Genomic DNA, 20,817 nt, shown 5'->3' on the forward strand with positions numbered 1-20,817 from the left:
GGCTCCGATGTTGAGGGTCAAAGAGGAGGATGTGATACTTCCCATCCTTACCACCTGCCGTCGGTCCGTCAGGAAGTTCAGGATCCAGCTGCACAGTGTGCTGTTCAGACCCAGATCCCGGAGCTTGCAGTCGAGCCTCGAAGGAACGATTGTGTTGAATGCTGAACTGTAGTCTACAAACAGCATTCTCACATACCTCATACCACCTATCATCCACCAAACACACTCACCTAGCTCAGAGACCCATAACTATGTCATCAAACAGTCGTTGAAATTTAAAGCAATTTTAAATAAATAAAACGAGATACACAAAATACTTTAAAAGCTCTTAAAAGGAGTCAACTTTAAACAAATTGTCAATTTAAATGAAAAAATCAACTAGGAAAAAATATAAAGCAAGCATGTAAGTCAATGTGACTTTGTAGAGAACTCATGCAGGTCACAGTGGTTTATGTAATCCAGTCTAAGTGCAGATAATCAATTTTCTTGTTAAAAAAAAGATTTTATTTACTTATTTATTGGACACTTACATTATATAATGCATCTTACATTATAATCCTGCATTATTTCTTACTTTTTTACTGTTCTAGAGGTCCACTTCTAATGTTTTGTGGTTTTATGAAGCAAAAACATTAATGATTCATCCTTACATATATATATATATATATATATATATATATATATATGTGTGTGTGTGTGTGTGTGATGTTTTCCACAAATGGACTGCATGCACTGTTTATTTAAAATTTGCTTTTATTTTAATGATCGCAATTTAAAGAGGCCTAATTTTCCTTTAGGTTCACTGTATAAACTCTTACTAAAAGACCTGTTGAAAAAGATCTAAATCATATTTGGCTATCTACATGACATAACTCTTTCTTCAGATTCCAAAAATAAATTTTCTGTTATTTAATATTATTTATTTGTTATTTAATATTAAAGCTTTGAGTGGTATTTTTGTATTGAAAGAAAAATGTCTGATTAGCCCTGTTTGTTTAGCCTATAGTGTCTCCTTTAAATCTGTTGGGTCTATTGAAATACTTAATTTCAGAATCAACAAAGAAAAGACCCAATGCTCCACACAAACAAACTCGTGAGAGGAGGAGTGGGGGGGTAGTCACAAGAGATGTCAATTTCCTGCTCTCTGGCAATATCATCTTACCATCATCATAGAAAATCAATGAACTGCTGTGGGCACCAAATCTTTGTTGCTGCTGTACATTGTAGACATTCAAGCGAACACCATCCTGAAAAGATTCAGCAAACAGTCGCTTTTGTGAAGAATATAGCTTGAGGAGAAAGAAATCATTTCAGCACTGACACTGGATAGAGCTGGATTTTTCTAAAGTTGTTGCTGAAAAAAACAAAAGTTATGTCTTCTGTCCTCCTGTTATGGGTCCTGCTGTCAGGTAAGACTCAGTCAAGTTGAACCTAATTAAGCTTTATGTAGTTTCTTTTTTAAGCCTGTTGAAAAATGGATGTAGCGAAATGTTATTTGATATAAAAGGTTGTTTTTTATTAAAACACATATACATCTCTTCTAGCTTTTGTATATTGCATATAAAATTGTATTTTACAAGTTTTTGTATGATGGTTGATTCACTTGATTTACAGTTTCTACAGTAAATATAAAAGACATTCCCTTTACAATTTCCAATAAACAAAACTTATATACAAAGAAAATATTAAATATGATCAAATATCAAATGGTAATAGGTTTAAACTGAATATGCCTATTTTCGTTTACTCATGGTGTCTCTATTGCCTATCATTGCATATTTATGATCTTCTTTGTCAAGTGATTTGTCAGGCTGATTCAGTACCAGAGAAGCCAAAGAGGTCTGCACTAAACCAGCTGACCCGCACGCTGCTGCGCAGATACGACTGTGGGGTCCGGCCCGTCCTCAATTGGACCAGTCCTACTGTCGTCTACATCGACATCATCCTCCAGTCTGTGCTGGACGTGGTGAGCCTGTTTACCAGCATCTCATCAAATTATTTTAGAATTCTACTGACTCTAGCATATTACTCTTGATCTATCTTATATTTCTAGAGCAAACTAAGGTTACTTTAAATCATTGCTATAAGGATTTCCTATTATAAATGTAGCTTATTAACCCAAATACCACACAAATTAATACTGTCTATCTAACAAGTATCTTTGTTTGTACTGTATTGGCCCAGCATGTTCTTAATCACCCTTTTACAGGATGGACAGACTCAGAAAGTGACCACAAGTATTTGGTATCGGCAAGTTGGTATCAGTTTATTAATAGGAAATATACAGTATTGTGGAAAAGTTCGAATCACCCTTCATTTATTTAATTTACAGTCAAAACAGCCATTAAGCTATTCATTTTTCTCTGTCAGGACAGAAAACATACACTAACATAAACTAAAAATTATGCAGAAGCCTCAACAACTAAATATAATATTAACATTTCCAAAATTCAGTCTTAGAAGTTGGTTGCATTTTCTGCTTCTCACAATCCAATTAACCCAAACACATTCAATGACGTTGACTGGACGCTGGTATGGCCAGTCCATTGTTCTGAAAACTTCCAGACTCATAGTGTTGAGTGTCTTCTCATAGTGGAAGGATGGACAGAAACCTCTGTGGACTTTTTCAGGTCTGAAGTAACAGTGGAGCTTGATTTTCTCCTCTCTCTCAAAGATGAAAAGTTTAAGTGCTGTTTATCTGATGGTAACAGCTTTGGTGGTCTGCTTGGTCTTGCATGGTTGTTAGGAATCCCATTTTTTTCTACAACCTTCGATCATTTTTGAACTCCAGTTTTGGAAACTCCTTTTTCACTTATTCTTTATTGAACTTCCCCCTCCTTATGCAAGTGGATTATCTCATGAATAACTTTTACTTAATGCTTGTTTTGAAATTGAATAACTGAAAGGTGGTCTCTGACATTTACACAGTACTATTAAAGTTACAGAGTCAGCTAATCATTTTTAAAACAATTAATACTAAACTATACCATCTTCATATTTCAGATATGGAAGGATGAGTTTCTTGTGTGGGATCCAGAGGAATTTGATGGAATCACAGAAATATCGCTGTCCTCTGACGCCATCTGGGTGCCTGATGTCATCATCAGTGAATTGTTAGAATAATAATATGCTTGAATGTGCTCTCAATATTCAACGCTTAAGTGAATTATTAAAATGTTCAGTAACAACTTTCACCTCTACCTGTAAACTGATTGAAATGACTGGAGAATTAGACGGAAACAGATTTGTCCAATTACATTGTGTAAATGATAATCATTAATGCTTGGACTACTTATGCTTCTGTTTCACACATGTTCATTCATCTCTCTTTAGCGTGGATGAGGGCAAGTCCCCTGTCATCCCATATGTATATGTCAACTCCTCTGGGATAGTGAAGAATTACAAACCCATCCAGGTGGTCTCAGCCTGCGACTTGGAGATTTATGCCTTTCCCTTTGACAAGCAGAACTGCACTCTGACCTTTCGCAGCTGGCTCCACTCGGGTAAAGCCCTCAGTTATACGCTCTGCATGCTTTCGCTCTCTTTCAGCGTAGACATCACACATCTAAACAGAACCACTCAGTCTTCCATAAGGCTTTTTCTTAAGCAGTCCCCCTTGTCACATCTTCATTAGGCTGGCTTTACACAATGGAACTTTTATGTAACTAGTTGCATGAAAGTTTCACTGTGTAAAGCCAGCATGCACTGTCAGAAAAAGGTACTGCCCAGGTGTTTTTTCTAAGTTACAAACAGTGTAAATGATACCCTTAAAGGTACAACAAGTGCTTTTAAGGTCCAATTTTGTTAAACTTTAAATGAGTTTTTCCCAAGAGAAAGTTTCATATACACTTTGTACATATTTGTACTTTTTTTTTTACCTAATGTTTTAAATCAACTGGACACCAAACAGAGTATGCAGAGTCAAAACTTAATAATATAATTGTTATGGAAAATTATACAATTATATTCCCAAACTAAAGGTACTGAAGATGTATCTTTGTGGATACCACCCAAGTGACAGTTTAGTACCCTTGACAGTTACCCGAAGCAGTTAAAAAATAGTCAAAATTGTGCACTACACAATCAATGACTCGATCTGTCTGTCTACATATCTCTTGTTCTTTACTACATGTTCAAGTTTTGTTCGGTTCCATGTATCTTAAGCCTTTAAAAAGTGTTTAAGTAGCCATTATGGTTGTACTTCATGTCTCACTCATCCTGTCACGGAAGCACTGCAAATTCATCAAGGGTCATATCTCCTTTTCATCCTTTATCCTTTGATTCCCAAGGAATCTCTGGCCTAAAATGAGGGGGCATCAAGAGAATAAATTTGAAGACAAAAGGAATAATTTAGCAAGATCACAATAACAGCAGGCTAACAAAGAAGAATCAACACTGGCACAAGCAGCAGTTTAAACTACCTGACAAAATGGAATAACTACCAGTCTTGCATGAAGTTAATCAGGAGAAGCTCCTTTTCTCTCGCCCAATACACCATCTTCTGTTTTATTTTTATGTCCACTAATGTGCTGAAATCAATAGTTTGAAGTGTTGTTGCACGATATGATCATGTAAAGTGTTATCTGCCTGTTTCATGAAGCTTGCTGAGATGCTTGCAACTGTTGCAGCTAAGTTCAACATGAGTTGCAGGATGTAGGTTTCAAGCAGCTAAGGTTACATGTAATTTTCAGTGTTTTACTGTCTCACAGGACATATTGGTGTGTCAGTTTGAATCAAGGCAAAGGGTCTATTTGTATCTATAAGCAGTTATTTGAGTACATGATGTTTGACGTTGACATGTGCTGTTTGCTCTATGTTTGCAGTGAATGAGGTGGACCTGGCTCTGTGGAGGAGCGCTGAGGTTATTGCCAATGACACCAGAGAGTTCATGAATGATGGTGAATGGGAGCTGCTTTCCATTCCCTCTCATTACTGGAAGATGAATTTGGCTGACAGGGACTACGCCCACATTCAGTTTAACGTAAGGATGAACGTCTAACTTATTCATCGAACAAAAAACATCGTAGTACTGTACACTTTTTAAAAAAATAATAGATCCTCAATGGTTCCTTGCTTGGATATGAAAACCTTCATTAGTATAGAACATTTACATCCTGTGGAGGTTCTTCAGAGTTTAAAAAGAATTTATCACATTCATATCTTATTTATAAAAATTGATTTATTTAAAAATACAATGCATTAAAATATTCCACAGGGCGGTGGTTCTCAAACTAGTCTTCAGGTCCCCCAAATGATCCACATTTTTGCTCTATTCCAGCTCTCAACAAATCTCAACTGAGCCATTAAGAACACTGGATACATGGTATATGTATATTAGAGCAAAAAAAGGGGGCCGAGACCAAGCCAAGACGAAGTCCAAATGAGAGTGAGACCGAATTAAGGCTCAATGAGAGCAAGAATGGGTCAAACCAAAACCTTTGGCCTATTTATTTTCAAGAGTGATATTTACAAGCAAAACAGGTATCTACTAATAGCCTCCCTTGCAAAACTTTGAACAAAATATCAGGTTACTGACAATAACATTTGCTAAGGCTGCACACCTTATCAAGTAGTGTTTCTATTATAGCCAGTGCAGTGAATGCTTCTAATAGTAGATAACTGACTAATTTACATGTAAGTAATGTATCCAGCAGGGAATGAAGAACAAAAGGGAATAATATCCAGTTTTCATTACCACTCGCCTGTCTCAGGGAAAGAAAAAACAGACTATTTGTCTTGTCAGATGTTCTTTTCTCCACCCCACCAGTCCTTGTGGACTAAAACACTGAATGTAAAAAAGTCTTCAGGATGTGTAAAAGTATTGACAGCAGTCTGACATGTGTCACACCCAGTGTGGTAAGCGTTGTGCGGCTGTTAGCAACAGTGCACTAATGCTTATAGATGAGGCTTAACTGTGGACAGTGTGCTGTGAGGATGACGATAATGAGACTGTCTCTATGGCGTTTGATCAATGGCCGTCTTGTTGGGTGGGTGGAATGGGCCGATAGCTTTGAGGGGCCGGGCGAGCCACCCTGTTCCGCAGAGATGCGCACACATGGAGAAAGTACCGAGGCGCTTTGATTACCTTTGCTTCATGGCTCATTGGCACAAGCCATTTAGGGATCCATATTTGTGTTTTCATTCAGCAGCCAAACGGGTGGGGTGGGGTGTCGTTTAAGTCAGTGTGAAATTGCTCTTTGTTATCCTGTGAAAGTTTAAGCAGCCTTAAAAGAGCCAAAGTGAAATGGATGGTTAGCTGGTTCGACTCAAGAGTGCTGTGAGAAAACAGAGCGAGCTTTTTGCAGTTACTGTAGGCCTAGTGTAGTACTCATGAGGATCAGAGAGAGCCCTTTCAGCTCTAAAATGAGCATTTATACTGATGGGTCTGGGGAGCAGAGGAATTAGTGTAGTGTATTAGTGTAGGCTTCATCTCTGCCCTTCTGATGTGTCTGCAATTGCTCTTGTGCTAATATGAGACTCATGTCGCAAATTGTCTTCCATTTCACCTTATTCATACAGTGGCCTTTTTGCGTATTATGTCACACGCAACCAATGGTGCCTCATAATCCAAATTTCCCACTGTCTCTGCTGGGCATTTCCCAGGTGAAGACATTCTATCTGTGTAAACTTTTAAACATTTTTTAGACAGCTTTAAGTGTTACGATGGTTACCTTCTACAACAAAAGTAATATGAAATATTACACTTTATGGTTTTATAACTGAATTCGAAAGCACCTCTGTTATAATCAAAGAAGTCATTGTTTTTGCAAGCAAAGTATGTGGACCCAGCTTTGTAATTCACTTATTCATGTTAAGCAGGCTTTGTCCTAGGGGAGCTATTAGCACTCAAATAGCTTTTGTGTGCATCACTGAAAGGGAGGAAACCCACACCGGCAGGGGTTCACAAATGGACAAATTTAAAAATGGCAAAACAAAAAGTTGCACTGTTTATTTTTACTTAATATAATCTAACATGCACATTTCTCTGTAATTAATTAATTCTAAAAAGCACACGTGCAAAAGAGCAAAGTAAACTGTGTAGAGCATCTGTGTGTCTTTTTAACAAAAATATTATCATGTTTATAAAAGATACACATATTTAGATAAACACTATTCATAATACCAGTAAACACCTTTCCTCTTTGGATTTGAAAAAGAGTCAGGGATGGGTCAGGTTTAATTGTCTGTAGCCAATTCTGTTTTTCACAACTTTAACAATGATTTGCACTCAGACTGCATATTGTAAGAAGAGGACACCCTGCTGGGGAGTCCAGGGTGAACACCAATGAGCGATGCACCAATGAGCAAAGCAGTTTAATGGAGGAAAATTGGAGGGGAATACAGGCATGCACACATTCAGCCCCTGGCAAGTTGCAGCCAGAGGCAATTGCCTATGTTGCCTATGCCAGGAGCCGCTACTGGCTGGAACAAAGTAGTCTGTCAGTAAGAAACTACGAGAAAGTGGAGCAAAATTGTCCCCCGAAGGTGTCCCCATCTAAATACTGAAATGACAGCAGTTCATATAAATTACACCCCAGAGTGCATAGAGGTTCAGTTTCAACTTCCCACACTGAGTGTGATGTAACAAGCAACAGGACCACTTGGTACGGTAAGGTAAGGGTAATGGGATAAAGTAAAATTTGGCCTAGTGCAGATAGTTCTGGCTTTCCAAAACAAATTCTGTTCTTACACCTCCTGTTTCCCTATAGCTACTGATCCGTCGGCGCCCCCTGCTGTACGTGGTGAGTGTACTCATCCCCAGCATCTTTCTCATGGTGGTGGATGTCACCAGCTTCTACCTTCCACCAAACAGCGGTACTCGCATCACCTTCAAAACCAACATTCTGCTGGGCTACACAGTGTTCAGGGTTAATATGATGGATGAGATCCCTGCTACAGCCATCAAAACTCCTCTGATTGGTGTGTTAGCAATCTTGAACTTCTACAGTCTAAGCATTTTTTTCTCATGGACACTGAATTGCTAGTTTAGTAGTTACACCTATCTTGTACCAGCACACACTGGCCATTTTATCTTGTACACCTATGGTATAGGAGCACTATGTGGGTGCAAGCCAGTGTATATTATAGTATACCTACTACAATACAACTGAAATAGTGTTTATATGTTCCTTGTTATACATTTTGCAGGTGTCTTCTTTGCTGTTTGTATGGCGCTGCTGGTGATCAGTCTGGCCAAGTCCATTTTTGTAGTGAAGCTTCTGCATCACAATGAGAAAGAGGTTAAGGAGATGTCGATCTCTGCCTGCTTACTGGACAAGTACGGTTCAACCACGCAGACCTTCAGCGAAAGTCTGTTCACCTCCGTCAGGACCCTGGACGACTTGGATCAATCAGGAGGTGTGGGAGAGAAAAACATTAGTACACTGCATACGGTCATAGAAACAGTTTAATGCTCATGAACTGTGTATAGTCATAGACACATTTAAATGCTTTCAGTTTTTCAAAAAATCTGCAAGGACATTTTTCTACACCTCTAAAGCTCAGTCTTAGAAGTTGGTTGCATTTTCTATTTCTCACAATCTGCATAATCCCAGTTACAAATTTAGACTCATCAGTCCATTAGACCTTACTGCAAATCTCAAATACTCAGTTTTGGTGTTCTAGTGTAAATTGTCTTCTTTTTTGTCTTACCTTACCTTTTGGGTAAACTTGTCTTTGGTTTTGTCATATTTTCAGGTTATGAGTTTGATCTGTCCCCTGAGGCAGACCTGCTTTCTCTGACAGAAGCCCAGGATGGCACCCCACAGCTGGAGAAAGTCCTGCAGGAGGTGGTCTCCCTCAAACTCTATCTGCAGGAGGAGGAGAATGAGGGCACAGCTCAGGCAGACTGGCTGGCGCTCTGTTACAAAGTCGACAAGTTCCTCTTCCGCATTTATCTGCTCATTCTGCTGATTTACTCCAGTACTCTCCTGTTTCTGTGGAGCAGCTGGAGCTCAGGGTGAGGGAGGTCCAGATGGACAGAGAGACACATAGACTTCCATCCATGGAATAAACGCTAGAGAACACAACAGTAAAGAATTACTGTAATGACACATGTATGTATCCGAAATAAATAATAATGTTCACAAAATGTTCATGAAATTAAATCAAAGCCTGATAATCAAATCTAGAAGTGCATTACTGAATGAATGAACAATGTTGTATGTGCTGTAGTGTGGTCTGGAAACAATCAACTCCAAACAACAAAGCCTGAATTACTCATGTATTTTTCACAATTTATGGAAACGGGAAAATGCAAAGTTACGTAAAAATGTAAATGTCATAGAAAAAGAGTTTTATGTTATATTGTAAGATGTAAGACGTTTCATTAACACTTTACTTGGATCTTGTTACATAGCGTTGATTGTTATGGAAAATGTCATATGTTATGAGTTGCATTAAAACATTTTGTTGAGTAAAATAACAGTGTCATGGTACCATTATCGGTAACTGCCATGACCATGTATAATGACAACTTGAATGGTAACACAACACTTATATTACTTAACATATTCTGTAATGACAACTGATGACAGCATATTATCACTGTCAGAACAAAAACTCTTTACCTTCGTAGCTTTTCCTTTTTTTTCTTACAGAATTTGAAAATGTCAGATATCTTTTACAATGGGTTGAAATTTCATGATGTATGGAGCAACATAAATGGTCTAAAATTATGTCTCAAAACATATTGTTTGATTAACCTTCACTGAAAGTTAAGAACGTTTTCCCCATCTCCTGTAAAGTTACCATTTTGGACATATAAGGTTTTGTCATGACAGCAACAATATGATATGTCCTGCGATATCTGGTTAAGTTGCTGTTATGAAACAAGGTTCAAGTAAATGGTCATCTTCGACTGTAAAAACAAATTAAGAGGGCGTTAGGCACACTAGCATTCAAAGGTTTGGAACTACTCATCATATTAACAGCTTCTGTTATTTAATGTGAACCATTCTATCAGCTGAATTAGGTCAAACTGCAGTCCCACAGTAAAAGCTATTTAAAAAACAATTAAGTATTCAGACTTTAGGTATTTACAAGGATCATGTTATGATCTTTTTAAACCCAAGGCATTAGTTGAGTATTAAATCTACAAAAATCATTATTGATAAAGTACTTTCTACTGGGAGGTGTCTATCCCAAACCCTGACCCCTAACTTTTGAAAATAATGCTTACATGTTTTTGGATTTCTTTTAAAATGGGGTTGAAATATTTAGATTTATCATGAGTTTAATTTAAAAAAAATAATAATAATATTCAAAAAATGCTGTCTCGTGTCTTCAAGTCAGTACCAAAACACAAAGAGTTTTAGTCCACCCCCCCTGCATTTTAGAGCAGGAAGTGAGACTGAATCCCTGTCCCTCATAGCCACATAGTGAGCAGTTAGATATTAGTACACGTGTCCCATAATTCGAAAAACAGTGTCTAGCATTAAAAATTGCCACTACTTAAACACATCATTTTTATGAGTGTATAACTGTTCAAAGGTGTGCTTGCCACTGGCTCGCGTTTTTGAGTTATGCTCAAAACTCAATTAGCTAAAATTAGCCACTACTGAAACGGTCATTACTGAAACATTTTGGTAGTGAGAAGATTTTCAGAGACAAAAGGGAATGTTTGCTTTCACAATCAACACAATTATAGAGTAGGGTCACTCAAAGCAAAAGGATTTTCATTCAAAGTCCATGTTAAAAGTCCAAAATGTGTTTTGAACTCTGACTTTGAACCAATTCAGCAGAATAACCCTAACCATATACAATTATAACCAATACAGTGTATACATAGGTAATTTTAGATGGTTTATTTAGTATGTTGAGAATTCACTGAACAAGCAGTTACTATATGATCAATAATATGCTGTAATTATATATTTACTGTTACTTATAGTCAAGTAATCTACCTTTCATCTTTTGAAACTTTTCCAGTCATTTTAGTATCTTTCATGGCTCCATTCATCATTCTGGACACATCTAAAATGTCTTAATTTTTTTATTTACAGCTTCGTAGTGTCCTAGTAATTATCTGAAACCTTGTGGAGTTGCACAGGATGAGTATATTAGTATCATTATATGAGCTTGTCTGCAACCAAGTTGGTTTTGTATATTTGAAAACAGCGATTCCCAACTTTTGAACAGCGTTTCTAAACTTTTGAAGGTACTGGATGTTCCAGGTAGGAATAAACTTAATCATTTAGTCATGCTCTGCAGTGGCAATCTCTGAAATTCTCTTCATGATGACAGCAAACTAATTCCAATATTTAAGCTGTGGAGTATGTCTGTATCCTCATAAAAAAGCAGGCTATTATTCTGCATCCATGTTTGAGAGCAAGATAGATAGACCATATGATCATGGTCTGCTGGTCCAGGTTCAGCAGAGCTTGTATCAATAAAATATGATTATTAATTCAGAACGCTTATCGTTTTTTAACAGTAAGAGGATCATCTATCAAGCTCTCATTTGCTTACCGAAAGATAAACCGCAGCCATATCCAGGTCACTACAGTTAGTCTTCATTACATAGTGTATCTGAACTGGCTGTCCAGTATGAAAATAAAACCTAATTCAATTCCTCAACAAATTTCTGGTAATATTTTCCTGACACAAATCTAATCAGCTCACTAATGTAGAGCTAATGAAGTCTCATCATGGCAGGGCAGAGTATAGTATCTCAGTTTAATGTAGTAAGTGCTCATGGAAATTGACTTGAACTTGGCTGAGAAATATGACCCCAGCAACGTGACGAGCGGCTGTTATGGACATTCAGCCAGACGGCCAGCACGTAAGTGTGGGAAAAATCATTAACGGTAATGCTACACATTTTACATTCCAATTTTATGTCATTAACTTCACTCCAGATATTCTAGTTGCAAATAGTTAAAATATCTACTAATTTTTTATATATCATACTGTCCAAATGCATAAACTGAAGTATAAGCTTAAAGTATAAGTATAAAATGTCAGAGTAGACCTATTTAAGACTTATATTTAGACTAATTAGGTAACTATTATGTGTCCTTGCCTCTGCATCAATTATGTATACATCTCTATCTTTAGGTCTGGGAGATTTCTTAATTCCTAACTTATTTCCTAATGATGTAGTTACACAATGCCGTCTTGGACCAGCAGACTCATCATATGGTCTCTTTTGCAGTGATCTCAGCTCGTTCAGCAGGAGGGGCGCAGTGGATGAGATGGAGTAGGGTGGGGGGGTTAATTGGTGCAGCAGTGAGTGCTTCTGGTCAGCTCAGAGTTCCAAACTCCAGGGTGCATCATCAGCTGAAGGAGGCAGTCCACAGCAAACATTCAGCGACAGGGCTACTTGTGATAAGAGCGACAGTGGAGCAGCGAGCAGAATGCAGCCTTTAGCACTGTGGACAGCGCTCAGCGTGTGCATGCACGGCGCAGTGAGAGCTTGCTCAGGTAACTCTGTCAAACCTGAATTTCTTTGAACTTTTGTGACACTCAATTGAAGTGATGGTAGGTGCTGTACGATGTTATAATAATAGTATAATACAGTATTATTTTCTTTTTCTCAATATACATGTTGTTGAGAGTGGGCTTTACACATATATCAATGTTCTATTATAGTCATATGCAAACGTTTGAGCACCCCTGGTCAAATTACACATTGTTGATTTTCTATGTAAAAAAGGTCTTTACAGGGAACAAAGTTAAATATGGCATCTGCTGTTCAATTTAGCTCACAGTTTCTATTTATTTGCTGAGTTCAACGTGTTGAGGAAAAAAAAATAAAACAAAACATGTTAGCTTATTTTTACTGAAACGTAATCTGACCGGGGCGCCCAAACTTTTGCATATGTATGATTAAAACCACCTTAGAGAAATAAAAATGCTTTTTTGATAATGTTTAAAACCATGTATCTCAGCATGAAAACAGTGAAAAGTCATTTAAGATTAAGATTTGCTGTTTTCAAAAAAAGTTGCTGATGTAAGAACATAGGGTGGATGGGTTTCTCCATGATGCCTCTAGTTATCACAGCAATTTGTCCAAATCCACCACCAGCCACCTGATTTAACTTATTGAAGAGCTGCTTGAGCCAAACTAGGTGTTGCATTAAAACTACAGATAATATTGGGTTCGAAGAGAAGAGGTTTAGAAATGGTTAAACGACAACTTTAACAGATGTCTCAAAAAGTGCAAAAGTGTGCAAAAGTCTCAAAAGTCTTAGTCACCAGATTTTCTCAAACTTACGGAATCATCTACAGCTTTGTTCATCATTCTGGACTGATCCAAAATCTTTTTCCACAGCTTGCTAATAATTCCTTGAAATCTGTGAAGCTGCACAGATGAAGCATCACCATAGAATCTTTTCATATATTTATCTGCAGTATTTTTCTTTATTTCATGATTCTAAACTTTTGAACACTAGTGTATGTATACTTTATGGAATGTTGTATTTATCTATCGATATTATACTCGATATTATTATATCGATATTACTGATATTATTATATAGTTAGCATTTTTGCTTATTCTCTTTCACTTTTGCAGTGAAAAAACTGGGCAGCAACACAGGACGATTTGCCAATGCCACTTTAGTCCGGCTGTCAGAGTTCCTAAACGCTGGATACAAAAAAGGAGTTCGACCGGTGAAAGACTGGCGGGATTCGACAATGGTGGCCATTGACTTGATGGTCTATTCTATTCTGAATGTGGTGGGTTGATCGACTGCTATGCAGGTATCATTACAATCATTATGATATATGTTTTCGTACTTTTACTAACAGGTTCAGAATGTTTTTGTGTGAATTTTCAGGACGAGAAGAACCAAGTTTTGACAACATACGTGTGGTACAGACAGGTAGGCTTTGGTGAAAGACAGTACATAGAAACTGTGTGATCTTTTCAGCTATCAGCATCATTTTTGATGGAGCTTTCATTACAAAGAACAATGCAGTCTTGGTTAAATCGCTTCATTAATGAATTTTTTAACATATTTTTTATTTTACCTACTTATATTTACTAATGAAAATGAAGCTTTTTCATGTCTCCTGTGAAGCAATGGACAGATGAATTCCTTGTGTGGAATCCGGAAGATTTTGATGATGTCAAAAAAATCTCTATGCCCACTGCAAATGTCTGGGTGCCTGATATTGTCATCAACGAGTTGTAAGTAAACTTATCAGAACTGTTTTACATTTTTAAGATGTAAATGTGACATTTTTTGCCTTTTACTGTTGTCAGCACTGAACTAAGGGTTAAAATGATACAAATGAAACAATTTTTTTTTCTGTGCTGATTTTATTTTCTGTTATTCTCTCTACCCCACCTCACAGTGTGGATGTGGGAAAGTCTCCGGATATCCCATATGTGTACGTGAGCAATGATGGACTAGTGCAAAACTACAAGCCCATCCAAGTGGTGACCGCCTGCTCCCTCAACATCTACAACTTCCCCTTCGACGTTCAGAAATGTAGCCTTACTTTCCAGAGCTGGCTGCACACTAGTGAGTAACCTTATTATATGTACTATATTAGTAATGACTGTTTGTCTATAAAAAGCTAAAGCACATTATGTGGTGCGTTTGCAGAAGCCAGGTCTAGAAAAAATGAGATACAGAATTATGAGAAACCTGTTGTACTTTGTACATTATTATGGAAAAAATGAATAATAATAACAACAACAACAATAATAATAACAATAATAATAACATTATTTCCCAATAAGAGAACGCCAAATTAATCAAGCATAGGTGAAGCCAACTGTATTATACCTCTCTGCAGGAAGCTGCAATCAGTCTGAATGAAGTGACCTTTAGCATATCTCATCCTGTAGTTAATGACATCAACATCACGCTAATGAGGAGCCCGGAGGAAGTGATGGTGGATAAGTCTGTGTTCATGAACCAGGGCGAGTGGGAGCTGCTGCACGTCCTCTCCAAATATAAGTCCTTCAGCTTGGACAATGACGACTACTACGCCGAGATGAAATTCCACGTGTGTACCACCAATATACTGTTACACACCGAATCTCTTGGTGACCTACTGGTGGTCTACAAAATGATCAGAAACACCTACCATATAAGGGCCCTTTGTACATTTACTGACTCTAGTCTATATGTTGAATTAGTCAGCCCTTTCTACCATGTTCATCAGTGGAAGAGGCCCACTATAGGACCCTTGCTGGACAGAAATTATTTAGGTGGTGGACCACTTTCAGCACAGCAGTGATATCAAAATGGCAGTGGCATGCTAGTACTGCACTAATGTATCAGACACAGCAGTGCTGGAGTTTTAAAACACATACACAGGTAACACTTTCTTTTACAGTGTCTTAGGTTCTAGGTATACCCTGGGTGTATGTAGTGTATGGTACAAACTTCAAAGTAGTAAGTAAATATTTTGGGTAAATACCCAGAAATACTAACTCAATTACACCAAAATGTTGTAAAGTAGGTTCTAGCTAGCAAGTAAATGTATGTAAAATCACAGTAAGAAGCATTGCTTTCTTTTACAGTCCAGATTCAGTTTTATTTCCAGGTAATAGACAGGTTCACACTATACAAGACTCTTGTCTTTGTACTACACTTTTAAAAGAGATGGTTCTTCAGGAGTTCTTTAGTGAAGAAAATGGTTCCATTTAGAACCATAAGTTCTAAGTAGAATCATTTCATTATTGAATGGTTCTTTGGTTCTTCAGATTGAAGGCAAATGTGCTGTAAATGCTTCTATATAGCACCAAAAAGGTTCTGCCATTGTTACAATGTCAAACATGTAAAATAGAAGAACCCTTTTTGGTGCTATATAGAACAATTCACAACACATTCTCCATCAGACCCTAGAACCATTTAACCATGCAAAGAACCATTCAAGCATGAAATGGTTCTATGTAGAAATCATGGTTCTATGTAGAAATCATGGTTCTTTTTACCCCATACAACTAACTACCTGCTGCTTGGAGGTCTTTTAGTGGTTATTTGTATGTATAACCTTGTTACTCCAAATAATTGTCCAATTATGAGATAATCTGAGATATTGTGAGATGTCTTTTAGCTGCTTAATAGCTAGAACCCCTTAGGCATGTCAGTACAATTTAATTAAACTGCCTTGGTTCTTACACAGTTTTACCCAAAATAATCACTTTGAAGTTTGTACCTCACACTTACTCAGTTAATACCCAAACCTGGTATTCATAGAAATGATGTTACTCAAAATACCACTTACCTTGTTAATACCTAGAACTTGAGGGACAGTTAAAGGAAGTGTTACTTTAATGTTCACTCTAATTGACATGCCCACCTTTTTAGTACACTTTGTAGGTACAATTTTTCCATGGCTTTGTCTCGAACGTTAACCCCTCATCAGTGACCACAGGACCACTGTTGGCTGGATGTTTATGGTTGTTTTTTTTAACTAATTTTCTCCCCAATTTTGTTGTAGTCAATTCCCACCTGCCAGCTAGCTCCCCCAATCACACAGTGGCTTCAAGCATAACACGCTTGGAGGAGAACGCTAACCAAGAATTCTGTTACATGAGCTAATAGGCACCCACATTGGCTAGTATCAAGCGATTAGTTAGTACTCTTGACCTTCTGGCCATAGCAATGCTGGGGACACGACCTCCTGATAACAGGCCAAACGCATAGACAGTTAAACCACTTGGGAGCCCTGGTGAACTATTTTCCACCCACCAATCACACTTAGATGTGTAAAAACCCCAGCAACTCAGATACACTCATACCTGCACAACACACAACAATACCACTACCATGTCAGTGTCACTGCTGTGCTGAGAGTAATATTGGAAAATTGTCTCTCACCCCAAATGATGTTGTTGATCAAGATGTATTTAGTGTCTAAAATGTGCTTCCTGAATTCAACTCTGGAGATAAAAGTCTAATCTTGCTAACAAGTAAAGGAAACTAATACCCCTCCAATCAGCACTGAGTAAACTGCATGCCCACATCACCACACACGACTCAAATTACGTCGAGCTGTTATGTAATCTCAGTTAGACGTCCTTATGCGGTTTCACTCGCTGTATGAATGCAGACAAAATTCAGGCTTTAAGACGGCTGCTAGATTGTTACTGTTATTTGCTGAGCAACAAACTTTCCATGTCCATGTTTATAGATAATGGTACGTTATACAGTGTCAGAGAACACAATCAAGTCTATTTGAAATTAAATACTCAAAGTGGTTTGAGGCAAGTGTGTGATCATCTCAGCATGCAATTTGCTCTATGCTCATGTGTATACATTTTCATTACTTGTTAGCTACTTAAGCCTCATAGTTCTAGTGCCATTATCACTTTAATGTTTTCTCCACATGATGACACCCCAAGTAACCCTCAATTAACAAACAGAGTTAAATAGAATTTTAAATTCCCAGCTTTGGGGGGATTTGCTCTGTAACCCTCAGGTGGTGATTCGCCGCAGACCTCTGTTCTACACTGTCAATCTGCTCCTGCCCAGCATCTTCCTGATGGTGATGGACATAGTGGGCTTCTACCTGCCTCCAGACAGCGGAGAGAGAGTATCCTTCAAGATCACCCTGCTGCTGGGCTACTCCGTCTTCCTCATCATTGTCTCCGACACGCTACCCGCTACTGCCATCGGCACTCCTCTCATTGGTAAATGAAGCATCTCGTTCTGAATAAAGGAAACAAAAACAGGAAAAGCCAGAGCTGCGTGAAGTAGCATAACAGTGAAAAATGTTTGCCATTTAGCATGAAAGCAACACGAGTGACGAGAGCTTCATGCTGTGGACAGAGAGAATGCAAATGTATGAATCAAATATAAAATAACATTTTCATTTAGTGAACATAGCCATTATGTCTGATTAAAGTCTTAGATCTTTCAAAGCGATAAACATCATTGTGTCTACATTATATACAACTACACAATATATTGTTTCTTAACTGTTATCACGATTTTGGTCTTGCAATACTGATACCGCATTAAGCAAATTACCTGTCTAAGAAATTAGGAATTTTATTGTGCAGTGGCAGCATCCTGACCAAACATCAGGCATTGCTGATGAGCTTATGTGGGTGTTTTTTCTAAAAAAACATCACAAACTTTGGTCAGTTTAAAGCAGAGCAGTCTTCAACCATTAATGGTTACCAATATGTTTTTGCAAATGGTCCTGGTGTCAGTCAGACCACCCTTTTGTTTATTTAATTTCTAGGAAAAACTGCTATTAACTTCAAGTTATTCATTTTTCAGTGTCAATAAAATGCAGAAAGGGGAAGGTTAAAAAAACTGAAACAGCACATCTGAGATCTGAGAGTAAGGACTGAAGAGTCTAAGTGTCATTGGGATTACTTGGATTGTGAGAAGCAGAAAATGCAACCAACTTCTAAGACTGAACTTTTGAGACTTAAAGAAGCTTGGAAAAATATCTCTGCAGATTTCTTTGAAAAACCTGAAAGCAAGTCGTATTTTGTGTAGTTACACAAAATATTTAAAATATATTTAATTGTTGAGGCTTCTGTGCAATTTTCTTTCAAATATATATTTTCTGCTTTTTTCCTGATGCTGTAAAATGAAAACTCTTTTGACAGGAAATTAAATTAATTAAAGGGTGGAGTCTGACTTTTGCACAGTACTATACAGCAGGTCATATCACAACAACAATGTGTAGCAACATATCGGTGGTATTTTCTCCATCTAATGTGTATGTGTGTTTAGGTGTGTATTTCGTTGTGTGCATGGCCCTGCTGGTGATCAGCCTGACTGAAACGGTGCTGATTGTAAGGCTAGTGCATAAGCAGGATCTGCAGCCTCATGTGCCTCAGTGGGTAAAGCACCTGGTGCTGGAGAAGGCCACAGTGCTGCTCTGCATCCCCAACAAGAAGTTCTGCTCCCTGCTGGCCCGTGACTCTGACCTGCCACGCTACAAAGAGAACAACATGAACACAGGTGAGCTTTCAGAAAAGCTATGGTGGAATTTCAGATCATATCAGATTACTTTAATAGACGTATGCAGAGACATTGCCTGAATTTGCAGCTAATGAGGTGAATTGGGAATTAGATCCATTAAGTATTTATATTAACACGCATGTACGGCTGTAACAATAAATATTGAATATACCATAACAAAACAGGAGTGCTTGCTTTGGTAACTGATGAAGAACTCTACCGTTCAAAAGTTTGGTACCACTTACCATGTTAACAATTTGTTATTTTAACTGCAACTACTAGCTTATACAGTGTATATTTATAAATACTATAAACTAGATATCAAAAAGAGAGAAATTATTAAAGGTGTGATTGCATGAATGAGGTGCCAATTAGCCCTTAACACTCTTGAAAATTAAACAATTATTTAAGTTTTAGAGAACATGCATTTAGCCATTAACAGTGTCTTAATCTCAGGAACAACACATCACATTTACAAGGTCTCTTTGCTGACAGTGACTTGAATGAGTTGGGGTGAAAGCAACAGGGTAACAGTATCAGTTTCTTAGCACAGAATTAGCAGATAGCATAGCATTAGCTAAACGTGTTTAACTAGCATCTTTGCTAATGGAACAAGGATATTAAAGACATTCTAATAACTTTCCTAAACAAATTTTAAGCGAATATTTTTTTAAAGTATATGTAAAGTATAAGTCATTAGAAAACTTAAAACTTTTAAGTGAATAATTACTTTTAATCTATAATTTAAGTAGCAAAAGTGACCTCAATCTCACAATATAATTGAAAATTTAAAAAATGAATGAGAGAACCTTTCTTCTTCTCATGATGCTCAGGAAGTTCATATAAGACACAAATGTTGAATGTGTCATAGCACAAATGGCATACCATTCATAGAGTCATGGAAATTATAAATAATATAAAAAAATGATCTATTCAGAATAACTTTTTGTTAACTAAACAGAGGCAGATTTTCAACCATCTATACTATCTGCCATTGAATTACATTTGAAATACAAGGCATTCTGGACATTCTTTTAATTAGCACTTTATTATAGCTTTCTCTGTCATTGTAAAATGTGCCACAGCATCAACATATCAAAAATTCATAATACTAGCATATTTGAATCATTTTACACATGTACCTGCAACAAAGTTGGGATTATTAATACAAACATTGACACCAAATCTCTGAAAGCCGATTCCAAGTGTTTGAATGGTAGTGTACTGTCTTATGCAAATGTTTGGACACCCCTGTTTAAATTACATGTTCTCTTGGTTTTCTAAAAGCACTGAAGTTAACACTTTCTCTACATGGAACTTATGCCCTTTAATGCATAATGAATTTTGAGGAAAAAAAACATAAAATGTGGCATGTGCAAAAGTCCAAAAATAAAAATTGTGCACTGAAATTTGCAGAGGCATGCTATATTTAAGTTTCCTGTATAGCATGTATTATCTTATTCGCAATTAGAAAAGCAACAAAACATGTCATTTGTCCAAAGGTGCTCAAAGAATTTGCACAATACAGTATCTGTGGATTTCTTACTGCAGTGCGTTGCAACCACCACTGTGAGAGCTCCAGGGACATGGAGAGGGGGCTGGGTATCGGCCTGCCCGTGCGGGACAGCACGCCTCCGGTTATGGACAACATCCTGCATGAGGTCTCTTCCATCCGCCAGTTCCTGGAGAAGAGGGAGGCAAGCAGAGAGATCGCTAAGGAGTGGCTGCAGGTGGGCTACGTGCTGGATGTGCTGCTATTCAGGGTCTACCTGCTGGCCATGCTGGCCTACAGCATCACCCTGGGCACACTATGGTCTGTCTGGCAGTACGCCTGAGATCGCTGTATGCTGTGTGTTGACATAACTAAGCTTGTGTAAAATGAACATACAGCTGACACAGTGGGTGTCCCACAGCAGAATTGCTAGCTCAT

At 37.7% G+C, this 20,817-nt stretch overlaps 2 protein-coding genes across 2 annotated transcripts; both read left to right on the forward strand.

Annotated features, from left to right (window-relative positions):
* The first annotated feature begins 1,372 nt into the window (after nt 1–1,372).
* Nucleotides 1,373–8,963, forward strand: htr3b (5-hydroxytryptamine (serotonin) receptor 3B). Its single transcript, XM_036588395.1, has 9 exons — nt 1,373–1,409; nt 1,800–1,966; nt 2,210–2,254; nt 3,004–3,113; nt 3,334–3,503; nt 4,824–4,981; nt 7,710–7,920; nt 8,149–8,358; nt 8,698–8,963. The coding sequence occupies exons 1-9, from the start codon at nt 1,373–1,375 to the stop codon at nt 8,961–8,963; spliced, it is 1,374 nt and encodes a 457-aa protein (XP_036444288.1).
* Nucleotides 8,964–12,279: 3,316 nt separating this feature from the next.
* htr3a (5-hydroxytryptamine (serotonin) receptor 3A) lies at nt 12,280–20,722 on the forward strand. The gene is made up of 9 exons (XM_036588242.1): nt 12,280–12,423; nt 13,517–13,680; nt 13,782–13,826; nt 14,025–14,134; nt 14,302–14,471; nt 14,801–14,961; nt 17,386–17,596; nt 18,657–18,887; nt 20,439–20,722. Exons 1-9 carry the CDS (start codon nt 12,357–12,359, stop codon nt 20,720–20,722), a joined length of 1,443 nt encoding a protein of 480 aa, XP_036444135.1. The 5' UTR covers nt 12,280–12,356.
* Nucleotides 20,723–20,817: the final 95 nt, after the last annotated feature.

This window comes from Colossoma macropomum, unplaced genomic scaffold (assembly GCF_904425465.1).
Source record: "Colossoma macropomum unplaced genomic scaffold, Colossoma_macropomum, whole genome shotgun sequence".
Classification (NCBI taxonomy): Eukaryota; Metazoa; Chordata; class Actinopteri; order Characiformes; family Serrasalmidae; genus Colossoma; species Colossoma macropomum.